This window comes from Siniperca chuatsi, linkage group LG15 (genome assembly GCF_020085105.1).
Source record: "Siniperca chuatsi isolate FFG_IHB_CAS linkage group LG15, ASM2008510v1, whole genome shotgun sequence".
Taxonomy (NCBI): Eukaryota; Metazoa; Chordata; class Actinopteri; order Centrarchiformes; family Sinipercidae; genus Siniperca; species Siniperca chuatsi.
The window spans coordinates 12,517,436-12,537,343 of record NC_058056.1 but is presented as its reverse complement, the minus strand read 5'-3'; the positions used below and the strand labels follow the sequence as shown (position 1 = coordinate 12,537,343).

The window sequence follows — 19,908 nt, the reverse complement described above, 5'->3', positions numbered from 1 at the left end:
TTCGTCTCAGACAACACACAGGAGAAACAAATAAACACTCACTTGACCCCTGCAGAGAAGCTGACGACAGGGAAGAAGAGCCCGTCTGTGTTGAAATTTTCAAACATGCCCTGAACAGGCTGTCCGTTGATTCTGAAAGAGATGCTGGGAGCTCCCAGGTCCAGACAACAGCTCACCACATCCTCTGAGGTCAGGATGTGCTGGTTCATGGACGCAACCGCCCGAGGGATACGACCTGTTCAGGACACACACACACACACACACACACACACACACACACACACACACACACACAGTTATGTGAAACATGAACCAGTGAGTGATGCTGGCACAGATCTCACACACACAAATAGGACTGAACACGCAAATTTGTACACACAAATGCACACAGTAACACACACTCTAGGCAAGGAGATGCCTGCAGGGTACTGATTCTGTCTAGACCAGGGTTACCGCTCTTCTTTAATACATTAGCTTATTATGATAAGAGCTGAAATTCACACACAAACACAGAATTTTCTTCCTCTCACTGACCTGACCAGAGGTGGAGTCCATCAAAACCAAATGAGTAGAGGTCATCTCCTACTCCATTGCCTCCCCATCCCTCTCCTCCTCCAGGGTAGGGAGCGTAGCCTTTGGTGTTGGCCCAGCCCACCCTAAGGTGGGAGGGTTCGCTGGTCACAAAGTGGTCCACCTGGTCAATCATCAGCTCATAGTACCACTTCTTATACTGAGCTGAGCCCTCGCTCACCCCTAGGAAGATGTTCGGTCTCATACTGGCAATGTATTGAAACATGAAATCATTAGTTATCCCTCAGAGGAAGACAGGTATTCTGAGAAAGTCTCATATTCATCTGTAATGTTATTTTTTTCTTAAAACTAATGAAAAGGTCTGCCTTTTTTTAAATAATAATAATAATAATATAATATATATATATATATATATATATATATATATATATATATATATATATATATATATATATATATATATATATACACACAGTATACAAGCATGATGTTGAAAGGAGGTGTGGTGCATGGAGGGCTGTCTAACCTCTGGACATCATTGACCAGCTGGGTTTGCAGCAGCAGATCTCTCTTGGGCAGTAAGTGATCACAGATTAGGTTCTGATTGGTTCGCACAGCTACGTTGTTACACACACACAGCGAGCAGAGCACATCCAGAATCTAAAACAGAAAGTGGAGGCACCAGGGGGGAAAGTAAGCAACAGTATCAAGAGGAAGAGCACAACAGTTCCCCAATAACCGTTGGTTACACATTGACCTCAATTTCCCTATTACACCCTGGATATGAATCCATACCTTTTCAGAAATGACTAATTATCTATGTCCTTAATCACTGTCCAAGTTGCTGCTTTAGGGAGAGACTCTTTTCATGCAACCGCTGCATAATTACTCAGAGATGCTTATTGGGGGCAAAAACATGTCCAATAATATCCCTTGATGTTACACAAACAAAGCCATGGAATTAAATGGGCTGGCTCAGCCAGGGGTGACAGGCCAGAGCACCCATGCTTTATCATTGGCCATTTTCTCCTGCTTCCATAGCACATGGAAGCAGCATTCAGGCTGATTTATGACCCAGGCCAGCTGACTGCCTGCTCCTGATCTCATTTCACTGTTAAACTGATTGATTCATGATGGGGACACACTGCAACCAAACCCCCAGGAGCCTTCTGTCAAAGCTGGAAGTTTGTATGCTGATAGAAGGTAAGCACAATAAATTAGTAGCTAAAGAGAAAAAGAGGTGACAAAGAGGTCCAAAGGGAACTGTTATGGAAATTAATGTGCATCCAGTCAAGCACTTTGTTGAGCCTAATGAGGAAAGAACTGGAGATGACTGGATGCAAGATAAACAGGCACTGCAACTGTTCCAGTAGTTGTTGTGTGCTTGATTGTTTGACTACAGGTTTCAGACAACATCCAAGTTACTGGTGATATTTCAGGATGCATCTTTAAAGAATTGTTTTGAAATACACTTGATATCACTCGCACGTCTTTAGGTAAAAATGAACCTGAGCCAGCAGCCGGTAAGCTTAGCTTAGCATAACGAACCGAAACAGTTGGAAATAGCTAGCCTGGATGTGCCCAAATTAGCTAACAAAATCAACCTGCCAGCTCCTCTAAAGTTCACTAAGTAACACGTTATATCTTGTTTGTTTAATCCGTACAAAACCCGAAGTGTTAAAACAACAATTTGCCATTTAACGGAGGGGTTTCTTGGCCAGGAGCATTCGCCAGGCAACCAGTGACTCCAGGAAGCTGCTGGTCTTGGCCAAGATGTAGGTGCTGATTTTGTTACCTTTGCACAGAGCCAGGCTAGCTGTTTCCCCTCTTTCCAGTCTTTATACTAAGCTAAGCTAACTGGCTGCGGGCTCCAGCTACATATTTACCTTACAGACAAATTCATGGTATAGATCTTCTCATCAAATAAGCAAAAATGTCAAAATGTCAAACTATTCCTTTAAGAATATATTTCATTGTCTTATTATCTTATTCTAATTAGCAGTTTTCACCAATTGTATTGTTTTTTCAATAAGTGGTTTATTTCCACCAAGACCTCGAACTGTTCACCTTTATTTACCACTTGGGTTCATTCAGCATTCTCAACCACATTATACACAAAAATGTAAAGTCCAGATGTGTCATTATTTTATATCACAGCAGAATTTGCACCATATTGTTAACACAAATTAACTTGCTGCTCACTTTGTGGTTGCGTCCATGCTTGTAGAGCAGTGATATTATGGACTTGATGTGTCCTCTCTGGATGATGTTGAGGGCCTCAGGGCTCTCAATTAAAATGCAGTGCAGAACTTCCAGGATGCCTGCACAGCCGCAAATTCATCAATTAGTTAACACCCGCAGAAGAGAAAGACACACTAGAGGACACTCGTCAAAGAGACATCCAGTCCGCATAGATTTACAGGGAACACTCAGTGTTGCTGCTACATTCTTTACCATACATTTATAAAGCAAAGGTACCTATACAATTTTCATCTTTTTACATCTTTTAAGACTCATATCCCTGTTGAGGAGTGTTGGATTGCTATTAAAGGAACTGGATAGATCTGTGATGTCTCTTTGACAGAGAAAATGCAAGTTATCTCACAATGCTGTTTCACTGGAGGTTCAGTATGTATGAGAATGATAATGAGCATACCTGAAGAAGACTCCAGTCTCTCCAGCTTGCTAACCAGCCAGTCCAAGTTGTTGGAAAACTGGGTGCAGTTGTTTCTGTTCCCTCTAATTAACGCCGCTGCGGGGCACAAGGAAAGTGTGCATGAGTCAAATCTTATAGGAAAGAAAACAGTGTTTTTGCATCTCCTTCAGTGCACTGTCAAATCTCACTTCGTACACAAAATCAACAACAACAATGTCAACCAAAGGTGGCACCTTATATGTACGCCCAAAGCCAAGGAAGGAGACTTGACACCCTTATACATATTAATTTGGAAAATGCCTAAGATAGAGAGAGGGAATGACACAAGGAGAGAAAAGACATAAACACATGCAGACAAACACACCCACATATGTCCTAGCAAAAAAAAAAAAAGACAGGGTCACCCAACACAGACAGACAAGGAAGAAAGGAGGGAGGCATCCCAAATCCACTTAGCGCTGCGCAGGAGCAGGTGTGTGGAGGAGGGAACGGGGAAAACAGAGACGTGGCTGGAACACTAATATAAGCCAGGAGGTGAAATCAGTGTAAATTAGAGTATGAAGGACACACTTGGGGGGCACAGGGGCTTCAGTGTGGCAGGGTGAAAGATAAACCTTGAATATGGACTATCCACATTCTCTTCTTAGGAATGTGACATATCCAAACCATGACAGGAAAAAAATCATGCCTGTTCACACATTTCTGCTCACAAATGCATCTTTTATGTCACAGCTGGTAAAGCAAATATTCCAGCCCAACGTTGCATTCATCAGATACAGCAGGAGACAGCACGATTTTCAGACAGAGACGGAGAGATCATTGCCAGATCATTTCAGTGAGATACGTCTTTATCTGACAGAGCATATGCTAGCAGTGCAAGTGATTTTGTAAAGGCAGGGCTGATGACATTGTGCTATAGGAGCACAAAGAGCACAACAAGAACACGTAAACAAAACAGAAAACAGCACAGTGATGAGAAGTGACATTCAATGGATGAAAAGCCATCTGGCCGATAGGAGACACCCAAACTTTTGTGTGTGTTGGGGGAATGTGATGACTGATCTTGTTGGGCCTTGGAAGCACATCACATAAACTGGAAAGCTCTTTTGTAAGCAGTGGGCCACGTGACTCCAAGTCTTCTCCCCAACAATGTGAGTATGAGTGTGAGTGTCGGAGATGGGGATATTTACGGTGTGCGTGCATGTGTGTGTGTGAATATGTTAAGTTGTGAATTCTAGCAACCTCAGAATTCAATGCTGCACTGTGAGGCGTCTGTAAATGGCTGGTTAAATACCAGGTCAGCACAGTTCCTCATCACCACTGAACCACCACACTTGCAGCTACTTCATCTTCAAACAACGACTCTCGTCTTTGTGATTGATTACAGTAGCGGATTGGTTTAAGTGTGTGTGTTTGTACGTACATGTGGTGCGTGTGTGTGGTAGACCAGCTTCTTACCCAGCAGCTCATACAGCAGGTTGAGAATGTCTTTCCAGGCTGCTCCGGCCTCTGACCCGGCACACTCCCCAAAGTGGGCAGCACTATTGTAGACGTTCAGACGGTCGATGCAGTTGGACACCAGAATCAGCATGCCCTAAGAAACGCACAATGATCCAACACGTGAACATAATATAACCACACACATACACGTGAAATAAATATACATGAAATGCATGCGTTTTACACATTGACATTCCCATTAAAATACATCTCATATTAATAACAAGCTCTCATTAGCATGACAACTTAATTTGGCAAACTCTTTTTCTGCAGGATTCAATTAGTTGACCATCCTGAACGCAGCCCCGTGGCTCTATCCTGTCCCATTTGGTGCTTGTGTCATGGTGATTTATACTACAGTGAAATATCTATAGTGATCAGATATGCTAAATGCAGGGCGTGAAAAGACAAAATGGAAATTGCAGATGATTTATTATGCTAGGAAAAATCATGAGTCAGCTGTCTACAGTGACAAATTGACCTTCTAAATGTAATATATTAGGGGTGGGGCAGAGATGTGCTGTTTTGGTATATTATCATAGAACGACAGGTAAATAATAATAACAAATACTGAAACCACCAAAAATGCATTTAGCTAATTCACACTCATGTATTTTGGCTTGAGGCTACACATTGTTGTAGCCTGTCAGAGTTAAGGGGAGTTTGGATAGTTGACATCATAGGTCCCCTCAGTAACGCAGCTGACATTTTGTAATTGATGGAAGCAATTTAGGTCCTAGTGGCTTAGCAGAAAGCTTCAGTGCAGTCGTGGCAGCCTCGGGAAAACGTATAACACCCAAACTGCTGATGCCTTCAAATGTAATGCCTTCAAATACAAGATGGCATTGAAATACACCACAAAGAATCAGTGGCTTTAGCCTTTCACATACTTAAGTCTTTTGCAAGTTTGCCGCTGCTCTCGGCTCACTTATATGTGCAGTCACTTACTAAAATTGCATCAATCACAAGTCAAACTCTGTACTCTAGCGGTTTTTTTTATACTTTGCAGCACTGCAGAAAAGCTTGTGGTGTTATTAATTGATATTTCATGGACGGTTAGTTTGCTACGCTATTATTCATGGTGAAACTCACTTCCTGTTTGAATAGGTTCTGCCGGTTCTTGAGTGAGCGCAGCTTGATCTGCCTCTCCTCATGCTCCAGCTCAACGTCAGGGAGCTGGAAATAGGCGATGAGGTCATTAAGGGTTTGGAGCACCTCCTCAACAGGCAGCGCGACCAGTGCCCTATTCTTAACACCCAGACAATCCAGGTCTCTGGGAGGGGGAGACAGAGAGAGCACAGAAACGTTAAAACCCCCTCATTCAGACATGACAGCAGTCTCCACTTATGTTTGTGATCATGTCTAGTTTTCAAAATACTTCCATTCATTACAAATGCAATAACCTCCTGGTAAAGACACTCTAATTGGGAGGCTAAGCAGACTTGAGGAGAAGCTGTGATGACTAACACAATGTTTAGCCCACAGGTTCATCCATGCAGAAATGCTGATTTCCGCTGGCCTGCTAAAAATAGCTCCTGTTGTATTCTTGTGTCACAGCCGCACAAGGGCGGGGGTAGGGGGCTGACAGACTCTCACATGTTCCCGCCATGAGTGCCCCAGAGCCCGACCCAGGGGACAGTAGGCCATTTGATAACAAATAAGGGTACTGGAAGCATCTATTTACATGCTCCACGGCTTCCTTTTTCATGGCTGGCCTTGCATAGCCGTGTCGCCGCTGCAATGTTTCCCATTTGGAAGCGCATGACTGGACCACTGAGTGAGCTGTCTGGGGCTTTGGCACCCCACTCAGTCAAAACTCACAGGCCCAGAGCTTAACTCTCCATTGGGTGCGTTCACAATCTGGAGGGACGTTACATCACAATTGTGTGGACTGTGTGAGAGTCCGTTGGGCTTTGAGATGTCTGGTTTTCAGGCTTCATCTGTAATTTGGTGATGTGACTCTTTGTTTTATCATCTCTATTAATTATGCTCTACCATCATCAGTGCGGCGCTTACGCAACCTGCACCAGTGACAGGACATTTTGCAGATTACCCTAATAAAGTGGCTCAAGACAAATGTGGACTGTAATTTGGTTTAATTGGGTAATTTGTGCGATCACGTCACTGCTTGTATTAGTGAGGAATAGCAGTGTTACTGCAATGTTTAGCTTACCTGATGAATCGGTTAAAGAGTAATGTGGTGTTGCGGATGATTCGTGCGGCGCGGGACTCCTCGTGTTGACAGCGCTGCAGGGTCAACCCATCATCCATGTGACCTTCAGAATGTAGGCACGCCTTGAGAGGGCAGGAAGAGAAAGACTGTGAGACATACATATACATACAGATGATATAGGGGAAAGGGGGAAAAGGACCAAAAAAGGAAGAGGAAGCCATTTAATGGAGAGAAAGTCTCCAGCCATCCTCAGCCAGCCCTGAGCCAGCCCTCAGCCACAATGTCTGGAACACAGGTGCTGACACTACAGGCTATCTGGCTGTGTTTACATGGAGGACACAATGTCACGCACATTATCACACGCGCACCCCTATCACTTCTGCAATAGTAGCCAAGGGACAAGGTTTATATTCAAGTCAGGCAGAGATACGAACAGACAGTCATCTTAACTCAATCAACTCATTACCCTCAAAATAAATATCCGCTCCAAGGAATCTCATTTATTTATTAATTTTGTTTGTTTTTGTATGTGCTTTGCATCTGAAGACAGAACGGTGTGTGCTTTGAGTTTGTCTCCACTCACTCGTCTCTTGAGGGGACCCAGACGGGCAGATTTGACATCAGGTGCCTGGTAGGAGAGCCAGAGTCCCGTGGCCACGTGCATGATGAAGCAGAGCGAGTCCCCGTATTTAATCTCCGCCACCCCCATGCCCTCGATGTCCCGCTTGGGGCTCTGCTCCAGCTTCTCCTGCACAGGGGAGGAGAAAATGAACACGTCAAAGCTGTCAGTGTGACACGCATGAGCATGATAGCACAATAATGAAATGTGCATGTTCAGACATACTGCATGCAGATTCGTTCTTAATCAGCCACCAACCAAATATCAACTGCGTCCGCTGTTTATGGCTCTATCCATCACAGTGAGATGATTGTATTTGTTTTTGCTATTAGGATCAGATACAACTGCAGCCCATAATCGACATGAGGACTTCAGTGATAAATGACTTAACTTATATTCTATAAAACATGCTTTAAATGCACATTGGAAGGGTCAGTAATTCCACAGAGTAAGGCTAAATGGTCGTTTCAGTCAGAGTCTGCTAAATTAACCTCTATGGCGTAGCTTTCACTGGTCCAATAATTCTTGTAATTTTCATTGTCCTTGAAAAAATGGTGATTTTCCAGTCCAAGGAGAGTGGGCATTTCATTTGTAAAGGTTTAGAGGTGCTTTGTAACTGCTTTCCAGTGGTCTTTAATGAGGAAGAGCATGGTTGATCCCATGTGACACAGGTCACCTTGAGGAACCGCGGGGGAGTCAGGCAAATACATCTTGTGCCCTTGTATCTGTGTGCGTATGTGTGTCCCAACCTTCGAGGCTCTGAAGCAGAAGGCGGTGGCGATGGTGTCGGATCTCTCCCGATCCTGCAGCACTAACCCCCTATCCTCAGTCAGGGCCAAGTAGTGACCGGTGGTCAGGTGCCGCAGTCGGAAGGGCTGGCCCCAGCGGATGTGGCTCCCACTCCAGCTGCCAAGGTCACACCCACACATTAAAATGAAGCACGCATGCAAACATACAAGAGAAGAGAAAAAGTCGCCTTTCATAAGCCATGGAAGCCTAATATCTACAAATTAATTGATCTAAACATTGCTGCCAGCTGTTAATTATCTTACGTGCCATGCGGTAGAATAATTAGCAAATAGCTGAAAACATTTCTCTAATTATGCGCTTTGTTTCTGTTCAGGAAATTCAAAACAAACAGGGTCAAAAACGCGGTAGATGTGACAAATATCATATCTGACAGGAAGTGAAATGGAAAAAGGAAAGACTGCATCCCTGTGAGGCTGTAAAATAGCCAGGATCAAAGACTTGAAAGAGAAAGAGGGAGGGAGATAGAGGAATAAAGAGACAGAGAGGCCACAGTGCAGCATTATAGATAGGAAGAGGGAGGAAAGGACAAATGGGCTTAGAGAGAAAAAAATAGGAAGAGGAAACAGCAGCTACAAAGAAACAGGTGGGATGGAAAAATAGGAGAATGATGGAAAATAAAACAAAGAACAAAACAGGTAAAAAAGGTAGTGAGAAACCTGAAGGAAGGGGATAGATAACAGATCATGCAAAACACAACCCACCTGATTCGGAGTGGCTCCAGCCTCCACAAGGACCTGGCCTTGGCACCGGCTTTACCCGTCTCATAGTTGACTATCCTGGGGGATTGCCAGAGAAGCATGAGTGGGTGGTCTGTCTGTAGATGCTTTAAATGTCTAGCTACCACTGATGCTGTCAAGGTCATTCATCCTGGCTTAGAGGAACACCACTGCTTTACTCTCATTTGTCACACTGATATTCAGTGGGAGGATGTTTGACTCAGACATGTAAACACACACACAATGAAGCATGGGCTGTATTTACTCTACCGACTAGAGCATCACATCCTTCAAACAGAGACATGTGCGCCCTGATAACCCACAGCTACACTGTCTTTCAGTAATATGGGTGACTGCGCCCAAAGATAAAAGAAATTGCTCATCACCCCCTATGACAGCTTGGAGTGTTTGATCTGCCCCAGAAAACTTGAAGACCTCTAAAAAGCTTGCTCCGTCTGTTGAATTTCAAGGACAACACGAGGAGAAAAGCCAAAGCTGGAAATTAATATCTAATCCCACCCCCATATTTGCCGTGCTCTGTTCTAAAAATAGACCCCATGTGTGTGTGTGTGTTTGTGCCCAGGAGGAAGACACATCTCCTGGCACCTGGCTGAGTGTGAATGGGCCTTGCCTGCTGTTTTGACCCACTTCAAGGCCAGTGTGCCGTTTTTCTGTGGCCTAGCTTATCTGTGTTGGCACCAAGCAGCTATACTGTAGACAAAAATAAAACAGCAGCCATTTTGGATCCCTGGAGAGCCGAATGTAACGCTGGTCAGAGGCATTTTTATGAAGCGAGGTGGGAGCTGAGGAACTGTAGGTAACTCACAGTTCAGTTAGCTTCTCGTGTGCTACATAACTGCTTTGCCATCTTCAAAGTGTGACCCCTAATGCTGCAGTGTAATCTAGTTTGCTCAACGCTTGCTGTGTTTCGCACCTCTGCTGCTCTTCACTCTGGTCTGATCCTGGGATGGCCACAACCTCGTCATGTCCATGGAACAGCCGCATCACATGACCACCCAACAGGTAGCCTATTGGAGGAGGAAGGACAGACGATTTAGATATGGTGTCTCTAGACATTTAATTTCCCGTTTTGTTGCTGCTTTTGCCTCCACTGTGAATTCTTGATATCTCAGAGATGGAAACACGGACTATCTAGATCACAAAAGTGGGTTATAAATTTAGGGAGCACTTTTGCATTTAGAGGGTTTTCTAAAGTTCTCAATAAAGAAATCCAAGCAGATCAGATTATGGCAAACTTTGGCCATTCTGACATGACAAGGACAAACAAAACAACAAAAGGACAAACAAAACAATTAAATGAGATGCTTTTTATAAAACAAATGGAACAGCTACATTCATTTACTTCTGAAACACAGAAAAGTGTTTTGAATGTTTGGGGGCTTTTCCTTGACTAATTAGTGGAAACGTGCAGCCATCTTGAGATATATTTACATTTATCTGACAGCCTTCACCTGCTCATTTTTTACTGTAAGTGTGCATGTCTTCTTTCTTTCTTATGTTTAATTTATATTTCAATTTTTATGCAAACTTGAAAAAACACTATAGAATCTTGGGGGAAATTGTGGAAAAAAATGCAAAGAAAATATGGAGGCTGGGTTTTTGTGTGTAGTCTCTACCTTCTTCTATGTTGCTACCGGAGCAGATGGGATGGACGTTCCACAGGGTTTGCATGAAGGAAGCATCCACCTGGATGTTGCCATTGGAGATGGATAAGTGCTGCAGGAAAGAAGAAAAGATTACACGCAGCATTTACTTATTGGCATACATCCATAGCAGTGACGGTACAAGGGCTGAACTGTCAAAGACTGTCTGTGGGCAAAGGTGAAAAAAAAATGTATTGTGAGAAATCAGCAGCTTCACTAGCTGAAACATTTTACCTCCATGGTTCTACTTTTCTGTTTTACAGAATAAAATGACTTAATACAATAAACCACAATAAGAATAAGATTATACTAAACATTTTCTAGAGGATGACCCAATAGTGGGTTAGTGGGTTTTATAGAAAGATCGACACTAGATTTCTGATATCTAAATGAAACTATTCATTCAACATCAGATAAGATGTTGACTTTTCAGGCAGGGTTCAGCTGAGGTTTGAAACTCTCTGTAATCACTGATCCAGAAGAAAACTCCAGTTTATCATTGAGTGTTGAGGGAACCATAAAACTGACTGACAGATGCCTTGAGAGTTTGGGGATTTATACCGTCTGGGGGGCTGTAATGCTGTGCATGTGTGTGCGTGACTGAGTCCTTACATGGTTGTGTTTTCCACAGTTTCTGTGTGTCAGACTCCAAAAAACAAATTTTGTGGCAGCTGTGTCCTGATCATCCTCCCTCCCCAGAGGCCCTCTGCAGCCCTTAGGTGCTGCCCCCACATACCGCTGTGTGGGCGACAGCGGGGACAGACAGATTGACATTGGTGACTGTAAGGCGATAGTGGTCATCTGGCCGTACCCCTGCCGCCATGGGGGGGGGTAAACGACACCTGGCTGCTGACACCAACTTCATGGATTACACGGGACATGTTTCCCAGGGTTAACATAGCACAGTGCTATGATGCTAAGCTTAGAGGCCAGGAAGGTCTAACAGTAAAAGAAGCATATTGCTTAAAAGGTCAGCTCAGAAGTGCAATAGGAACATAATCATTATTAATAGCGGTGGGATGTGGGAATGTGACGAGGATGATAACAGGAGACACTCATTTGAAGTGGTAGTGGCACCCGTCTAAAGAAATCATAATCCACCAAAGCAGAAATTTCCAGTGCAGATCAAATCTTGCGTAATGTAATTGTTAATAGACTTGCAGTCATCCAGAAGGTAAAAGTTGTCGCTTTTAACATTAAGCCTCCTGCAGGAGAGAGGTCATGGGGAGAGTGCAGTATGTGGTAACCGGATTGGAATAATCTAAAATTTTGTCACATCAGGGGAAGCAGAGTTGATGTTCTCCTACTAAGACCTCTACATTATGCACACACACACACACACACACATATATATATATACACATACTAGCTACAGCTTCAAGGATCAAATGGCTAACAATAAACTTACAAGGTATCGCTCTGAGGACAAGCTGACAAGGATGAGGTCATCACCAATCCGCACTTTCTCTCCTTCGGATCTCTGTTTGGAGGCAGGGTGGATCGTCCACCAGCAGGCCTCACCTACAGTGATACATACACATATATATGTTGCCTCCATATTTTCATTTAAACAATGATATGGTTAACAGTTCTGAGAGCACCACATTGCAACTGCCCAAATGCTATCTGTAATTACTAATAATCCAATAAGGCAAGAGTAGGCAGAAATGAGAACTTGGACACATGTGGATGGACCATGGCAATAATCTTTCTGCTCGTCTGCTGCGTGGTATGAAATAAATAATAATGCAGATGAGAAGTGGGTCCAGGTATCAGGATACCACAACAAGACTATCAAATGTGCAGCAGCGATGTAATCAGCACTGACAAAAGAACCACACTGTATGTCTGCAGTGCTCCACAGGGAATATCAACTGAAAAAACATGCGCTCATGAACACATAAGGTGCAGAGAGAGACATAAGGAGAGGACAGCAGAGAGAGAGATAGACGGAGTGAAAGAAGACAGCAGAAGACAGCAGAGAGAGAGCTAGACGGAGTGAAAGAACCAGAGACAGAGAGACAGAGGAACAAAAACAGAGACAAAGAGAGACAGAGCCAGCGAATATGAAAGAGGAAAACACAGCAAACTGTGCCAAAGGTTTCCTTTTACCTGTTGAATCCTCCTGTAGGCCGACATCAAAGGACAGCTTATCTGTCTGTGACCTTGATGTCTTCAAACAGGCCAGGTACTGTGGTCAACAGACACAGGACAGAGCTGACACACACACTCCTCTGCAGAAGACCTTTCTCACATGCTGCTGTTCATGTGTGTCATATACTCGTTAATGACGTTTAAATCCCGCTACTGTGATAATCCGGTTTGAATTTTTTTTTCTTTATGATGGTGACACTGATGGCGATCGCATGCGATCTCTTACCATAGAGCTGAAGGAATGCCGCAGGAGGATGGCATGTCCGTACAGAAGAGTCTTGTGTCCGCCGCTCTGCGCTGCCTGCAGACACAATTCACGTGCACAAAAGCACACACACATACACACAAATGCGTAGTTACATGTCAGCTCAAGTTCCTGACAGAATAGCCCCAGTGGTCTCCCTCCAAGTGCTTCAATCTACATCCGACCTCTGGCACTGAATGTTGACCTCAGCGAGGAACTTCTCGCCAACGACGATGACCTCAAGCTTGGGGCACACATCTCCTGGGGAGGGTTTGCCACCCCATCTCGCCAATGAAGACATGCAATCTGACTTGCCACAGGAGATGGTGTTTCTGGCTCCTGTATCCGAGCGAACAGGATACGGGGTCATCTTTCCAGCACTCCGACTACAGGAATGTGGGAAGGATGCACAACTACTGTCAGTCTCCGATGCAATGTTAACATTAGCAGGGAATGAGTCCACCGCTTATGGGGTTGGGTTAAGATGCAGGAGGGGAACAAATGATATCTCTACTGGTAGAGATGCAAAGTGGATAAAGAGGAGTTTTTGTTGGTTTTCCTCGGCAAAGCAACTCCCATGTTACTCACCTTCCTTATGAGCCTCTAGGAAGCATTAAGGTAAGAAAGAGTGTCATTATTAAGAAAGCACTAATGTTCTCCTGAGCCTTTCTGCCTGCATCTGTCTTATTTTAATCTTTGGCACAAATGATCAAGTTCCAGGGGGGCACATGTGATTGTCAAAAAGTCATTTTTGTGATGGGGATCGAAAAATACAAGTTGACTCCCATTCTTTGGCATTTTGCAAAGCAATGCCACTGGCACAAGACCCAGAAATAATTTCTGAAACAATGCCAAACAGTTTAACCATAAAAATGTCACATTAAACTGAAACTACAACCACTGCAGGTCACTAATGATATGTAGTTAAGGCTTAAAATCTACCAAAGCAAAGTAGATTTTCAAAAAATTTTAGACTTATAATTATGTGAAAGATAAATGAATCTTGGCAGTGTTTCGTGAAAACATCCTACTGTGCATAGCCTCTCTTTCGCTGTTTCATTGTCTCTCTTTTTTCTCTTTCTCGCTCTATCCCTCTGGATTGGCTACTGGGACAAAAGCCGGCCTATGATTTGATGCAGTTGTGTCGTGCAGACTGCAGCACTGGCTTCCAGTCTTCTTCTGTGCTTCTGGCTACTGCTATATGCTGGCTGAGGTACTGAGCTTAATGCGGCGAGGCACATCCAGCTGCAATCACCACAACCAATAAACCCAAGTCTTCCGCTCACTTCCTTATCCCACGGCTGGGCAGTGCGTTATACAGTGAGGGAAATTGTTCACGTGCAGGAAATTGTGGCTCATATCAGTAAGAAAAAGAATCTTCCACATGTGGAGACACATTGCAGAAAAAATTCAATACACCTTGAGCAACTGAAATGAGTAAAACTGTATTATCCTCGGCTCACTGTGCCATAAAGGAAGAGCCTATTGGATCAAAGAGGTATAAAAGAAGAAACAAGCTATGTACTTTATCTCCAGTCCAGCTGTTGACCACAAGTGACATCCCCATATCAATTTAAAGGCGTGACATTTAGCAGGACGCAGCCTCCTGGTGTGTGAGCCCTGCAGCAGATTGCGTATTTGTGTGCAGTGTTGTGGCCACAAGCTAACACCAAGCTAAAAGACAAAGAGGTGGCGGTGATAGCAGAGGAAAAGAAACACAAGCACGCCAGATGACGTCAGAGCAGCTCTTGTTTCTTTGACTGATTTCATCATTTGCACTTTTGACCAGCAACCCCCAAATCAAACAGGTCATCGCCTTTTGGATGAGCGACGACAAATTCACACAACCGCGTGATCGCTGGTGGAACCTGGGCTAAATGGGGGTTGGCATTTACACTAGCTACAAGTGTGTTGTCTTTGCATGTCCTCTTCGGTCCCCTCTGTGTCTCAGTGCCTTCCGGCTAAAACAGCCCGCACTACCGATTTGCTCCAGCCACCGTCTATTGATAAGCCCATCTGTTCAAAGACATATTGATTTCAGAGCCTCAGCTGAGACATATTCAACCTCCATTTCCCCGTTAATGGTGCTTCCTCCAGTGGCATTTCAGCGCAGGCGAAGAATGATGAATAGGTTGACAATATCGAAAACAGATAAATGTAAGTAGAGAGAAAACACTGAAGTAATGCAGGAAAAGTGGCCAATCCAAGTCATTTTAAAGCCTCTGGGGTATTTGCTACAAAAGCACAAAGGGTGTGAAAGGATTTCACAGATTTCAAGATTTTTGAGATGAGTAAATTGTCCAACTAGTCTTATAGAAAGTATGAAACCCAACAATATTATAAACAGTCCAAATGAAATCACATTTAGTCATCCCTTTTGGCAGTCAAAATTATTTTATATAGTAGTGAATATTTGTTTTAATTTATTGTCAATAGTTTTTTTTATTATGAAAAGGAAGACAAAAAGGTTTTCCTCTCAGTCCCTGCAGGGACATGTCTATGTTTGATTGACAACAGCTGGCAGGCTCAGTGACGAGACACAAAACAAACAAACTTGCGCTGTAGCTAACAAGCCATAGGCAGACAGTGTGTAGCTAGCAGTGGTATTGAAGAGTAAGGGCCGTACAAGTATCTAAATGGACCAGCTAACTAGCTATCTAGCCTGCTAACTAATGTTAGCAGTGCACTTTGGTGGCTCATTCAACAAGCTAATGTGCAGGACAAGACTTGTGTTCATGTTTGTAAGCTCGATAGCAAGGAGACTGCTGGCTGGCTGTTGGTCAGTGTGATAGCAAGGTAATTACTGCTGTATGCAAATATGGTTCAAAATGAAGCGATTTGATTGGCTGAATGGACGTAGATGGAGAGCTAACTGTATTACGACAAATTAAGGCAAAACCAATCATGAAACCATCATGAAACCAAAAAATATAAATTATAAATTAGTTTATCATCGTTCAGGAATTCCACTCTGTTGCCCTTATGGTTTCTGATTGTTTTCTCAAAGGAGAACACAGGATATGTGAAGCAGATACGTATGCTGCTGCAGACAATTTAATTTCAGTTGGACTTTAATATGTTAAGGCCTTAAAAAGGTGCTGATGCAAGAGGGATGAGACTGGACCAGCAGTTAAATATGTCCATTTGAGCTTTAATTTAGCATTTAATATTTTGAGCACCCTTTTTCTCTGCTGCGGCTCATAATTCCCTGCCATCTAGCTCTTACTCTGCCTGCAGCGGCCTTGGAACCAATGATTTTGACTTCCGTCCTTCTGCTGCACAGGCAGTCCACTGTGGCCACAAAGCTCTAGCCCTGAAACATCCATTTATCTCAGAAGTCTAATCAATGAATATGAGCCTTAACAACTGAGGATTTCTGGAAATTCGCACCATCATTAGCCATATGGCATTAAAGAGTGAACTGGCTAAAGCTGACTCAATGTCAGTTGAGAGATTTTTTGACGAAATCACTCATAATCATTTTCTGTCTTGTTGCAGAAATCTTGGTCTCAGCTGTTTGCATCATCTCATAGCATCTCATAGCATACAGCCAAGAGTGAGTGAGCAGAAGAAGATACTGTGACAAATGAGATCTTACACTATGTGATGGGGTTCGCACAAAACAAATGATACTGCAATGAACATCCATCTGAATGCCCCGAGGACAGGACTGTTAATCTGACGCTAATCCAGCATTGGTGCCGCTCTAGTTCTCCAGCAGTGGAAACTGAGTTGTGTGAGAGCTGAACCTTATTGGGAAGTCTATACGAAACTCTATTTGTCTATGTCAGCTAGGTAGGAGCTCAGACACAATCTTCTCACCCAGTGTAGACAAAAAATCCATACGATCATCAGTTATTTCAAAGCACGGACTCTGGCGTTTGCATACACCACCATAGCTAAGGATTTCTAATGTAAAGACAAATGTTCAGTGATAACGTGTTATAGTGTACAAGCCATACTGTTGGTTGCCAATGTAGGGAGAATAAGAGAACAAATTGTGTATTGTGACTAATCTACTGCATCATGCATTAGGGTTGAGAGGGGAATGGTATGAGTGGTGAACATACCCATCGATCCGGGCCGCGTGTCTATCATGCGGAAGATGGAGATTATACACAGAAAATAGAAGATAAAGATGGGAGAATTACACATCTGTCACAGCAATGAGAAAGAGAAGCAAACACACTTGCAAGACAGCTAAAACAACATCAGGAGCAGAGATTACAGTGATGAATGAGTGTTGATTACAAATTCAGCCACAGATTACATGTGCACATTCCCACCACCAGACACTCCTCTTTACTTTTATTATATTGGAAGTTCTTGAAAAAAGCCAAATATACTGCCAGCTCCTCTCTTTGCTTGTTGGATGCTTATTTTACAAAAGGAAAATATATAACTAAATGATGCTCTTTTCCTTCAAGGCTTGGTGTTAATCAAATGGGCAAAAGTGCATGCGGCACTTGAGGAAAAGCTGCAGTAATGCCAGGACATCCTCATTAATATTCATGAGGGCCCGGACCTCTCTGCAGTCAGGGTCCCCAGGCTACTGTAATGAGCCTATTTTGCCCATTAATCTCTTTATAGTAAATGACCAAGTTAAGAGTATTCAACTTAGCTGACTATATTCATTACAATAAACTGTTTTACAACTTCTGAACAGAGTGGGACAGACAGTACATGACTCAGGGATGGCTTATGAAGAGTTGAAGTGTATGGATTGTTCCCTATCCGTGTGTTTGAGTTAGCATGTGTGTGTTTACCATCACTCACCCCTTCACTGTTCTGTCCGCTCTTAGCCAGCATCTCTTGTAGGGCCCGCACTGACAGAGACTGTTCCAGCACAAAGGTGCAGATGCACAGGTCTGGAGGAACATACTGCAACAATAGAGAAGTGGGTTGAAAATGAACGCAAAGTTGTCACAAAGGAGTTTTTATTTTTTATTTACTTTACATACAGTATTCACACTTGTGTCCTCATTGTAATAGTTTCAAGCTGCATGAAGCATATTTTTTACAGCCTATAAAAATGCTCTAACCATTAAGATGAAACAAAAGGGCATTTAGGTCCAAGGAGTGTGCAATTTATCCACTTCTGGGTAATTAAATCTTTGAAATTGTTATCTCATGCTGCTCTATGAGGTCACCATAATGCAAAATTGCACACTGCAGCTTTAAACCTGCATTATCTGATTTTTGGCTTTTTGGGAGCAGCAAAAACAAGCTACAAACACAACATTGACATATTGTCACCTTTAAAATTGATATGGCAAAATTGTTAGCTAACATTTGCTTATTTACACATCCAGGAGATGCAGAGCAACATTAGCAATCATTTGGAGTTGTGTTTGTGTCCACCTGGCGAACCAATAGTCACTCTCGTTTTAGTTGTGTTTTTGGTCTCCACCAACTCCTGAGGGAAATATCTGGCTCTTTAGTTGCTAAATGCTCCACCATGTTCACCAGGTATAGTAGTCGCTAACTTTGTCTGTCTGCTGTTTGGAGCCGGGCAGGTAGCATACAGCGGGTTTATCAGAGCTGAAAACAGCTGCCTGTTGTCTCTGGAAACAAAGCTGATGAGAGCAGTGAGAATGAAAAAAAATAGTAAAGTTGTGTGCCAAAAAACCAAAACAATTAGCTAAAAGATGCTAAAATGCTCCTTAGAGCTGAGGGAAACTACAGAGTTGGTGAGAGTTCTCTGTGGGTTCATAACCACAAGTGACCCCTTTCGTGTTACACGTAGTCATTTGATCCATTGTTAATTTAAAAAATATTGATTATAGTCACTTCAAATTGATGTCACTGCCAGAACTGATTCACAATCTACCATGTAGCAACCTGATGAGGTGCATGGTAAATGTAATATGTAATACTAATGTAATGTTACTTTCCTCTTAGTCATCTTTTCTTTAAAGTATGGTGAATGACTGACTAGACTCCTTCCATAACCAAAGCATCATTAATGAAAAACCTCCCATCAATACTGATTTTGATTTAGTATGTAAAGCCCTTTTTGCTACATAAGCAAAACATCCACATACAGCCAGAAAATTGAAAGCTGTTCCCTGAATCTACAGGGATATTCTGATTAGATGCCCACTCATAAAATCTGTGCCGACTGCTGCATTTTTCCACACTTGATCAATGTTCGTCTTAATCAAGTGGGCGATATTCATTAAAAGGTACTTTAAAAACAGATTACATGCTCTCAGGTCAGTCTGTGCTCAGATAAACCAGGTCTTGGACAGAGGACTATTAGACAAACAAAGAAAATGACAAATCGCATCCCAAACCAGGGCAGCACTGGATGGGACAGGAGAGGAGAGGGGCAATTCACTGACAGAATGAGGGAAGCAGGGATGGTGATATAACGTGGGGGGTGGCTACAAGATAAATGATACCAACCTAAACACCCTTCCTGGCCTCCTTACTGAGTATCTCAACTCCTCCCAAACTGGTTCACTCACACAGGTAAATCTAACCTCATGTGCAAACTTCACAAAACCCAGTTTTAGTCAAGATCACTGCTGAATATATATATATTTATAAGTATGTTTTAATTAGTATATAAACACCTGAAAACAAGAATCGTTCGTGAAACATGTTTTCATTACCTTAGAATAATACGTTTTTATCTACATAGGGAGTGGGTCTCCTTCCACGGAGGTCACCATTTTGCACCACCATGTTGCTAATCACCAGTAGCCCAGAACAGACAAACCAAACACTGGCTCCATTTGCGTTTTTCGTGAGTTTCGCAGCCATAGTAGTTTCTCCTACACGCTTGGAAGAGGAGGGTGATATGAGCGGTATTCAAATGGTTGCAAACTGCAATTTC

The 19,908-nt window shown here is 43.0% G+C and overlaps 1 protein-coding gene across 19 annotated transcripts in view; it reads right to left on the bottom strand.

Moving 5' to 3' along the window:
* LOC122861412 (ryanodine receptor 3-like) overlaps positions 1-19,908 on the bottom strand; it is a 103,949-nt gene that overhangs the window by 61,123 nt on the left and 22,918 nt on the right. For 13 of the 19 annotated variants that reach the window (XM_044165758.1, XM_044165766.1, XM_044165759.1 and 10 more), the window contains exons 3-21: positions 17,844-17,948; positions 17,138-17,158; positions 13,656-13,670; positions 13,050-13,124; positions 12,782-12,860; positions 12,078-12,190; positions 10,643-10,742; positions 9,940-10,033; positions 8,991-9,065; positions 8,229-8,385; positions 7,444-7,608; positions 6,861-6,982; positions 5,780-5,960; positions 4,646-4,781; positions 3,188-3,283; positions 2,734-2,852; positions 1,058-1,191; positions 535-776; positions 43-235 (exon numbers count right to left, since the gene is read on the bottom strand). In XM_044165758.1, coding sequence (XP_044021693.1) covers positions 43-235; positions 535-776; positions 1,058-1,191; positions 2,734-2,852; positions 3,188-3,283; positions 4,646-4,781; positions 5,780-5,960; positions 6,861-6,982; positions 7,444-7,608; positions 8,229-8,385; positions 8,991-9,065; positions 9,940-10,033; positions 10,643-10,742; positions 12,078-12,190; positions 12,782-12,860; positions 13,050-13,124; positions 13,656-13,670; positions 17,138-17,158; positions 17,844-17,948 — 2,222 coding nt within the window. The remainder of the gene's footprint in view (positions 1-42; positions 236-534; positions 777-1,057; positions 1,192-2,733; positions 2,853-3,187; positions 3,284-4,645; positions 4,782-5,779; positions 5,961-6,860; positions 6,983-7,443; positions 7,609-8,228; positions 8,386-8,990; positions 9,066-9,939; positions 10,034-10,642; positions 10,743-12,077; positions 12,191-12,781; positions 12,861-13,049; positions 13,125-13,655; positions 13,671-17,137; positions 17,159-17,843; positions 17,949-19,908) is intronic. The other 6 variants (XM_044165772.1, XM_044165774.1, XM_044165777.1 and 3 more) reach the window with 2 other exon arrangements.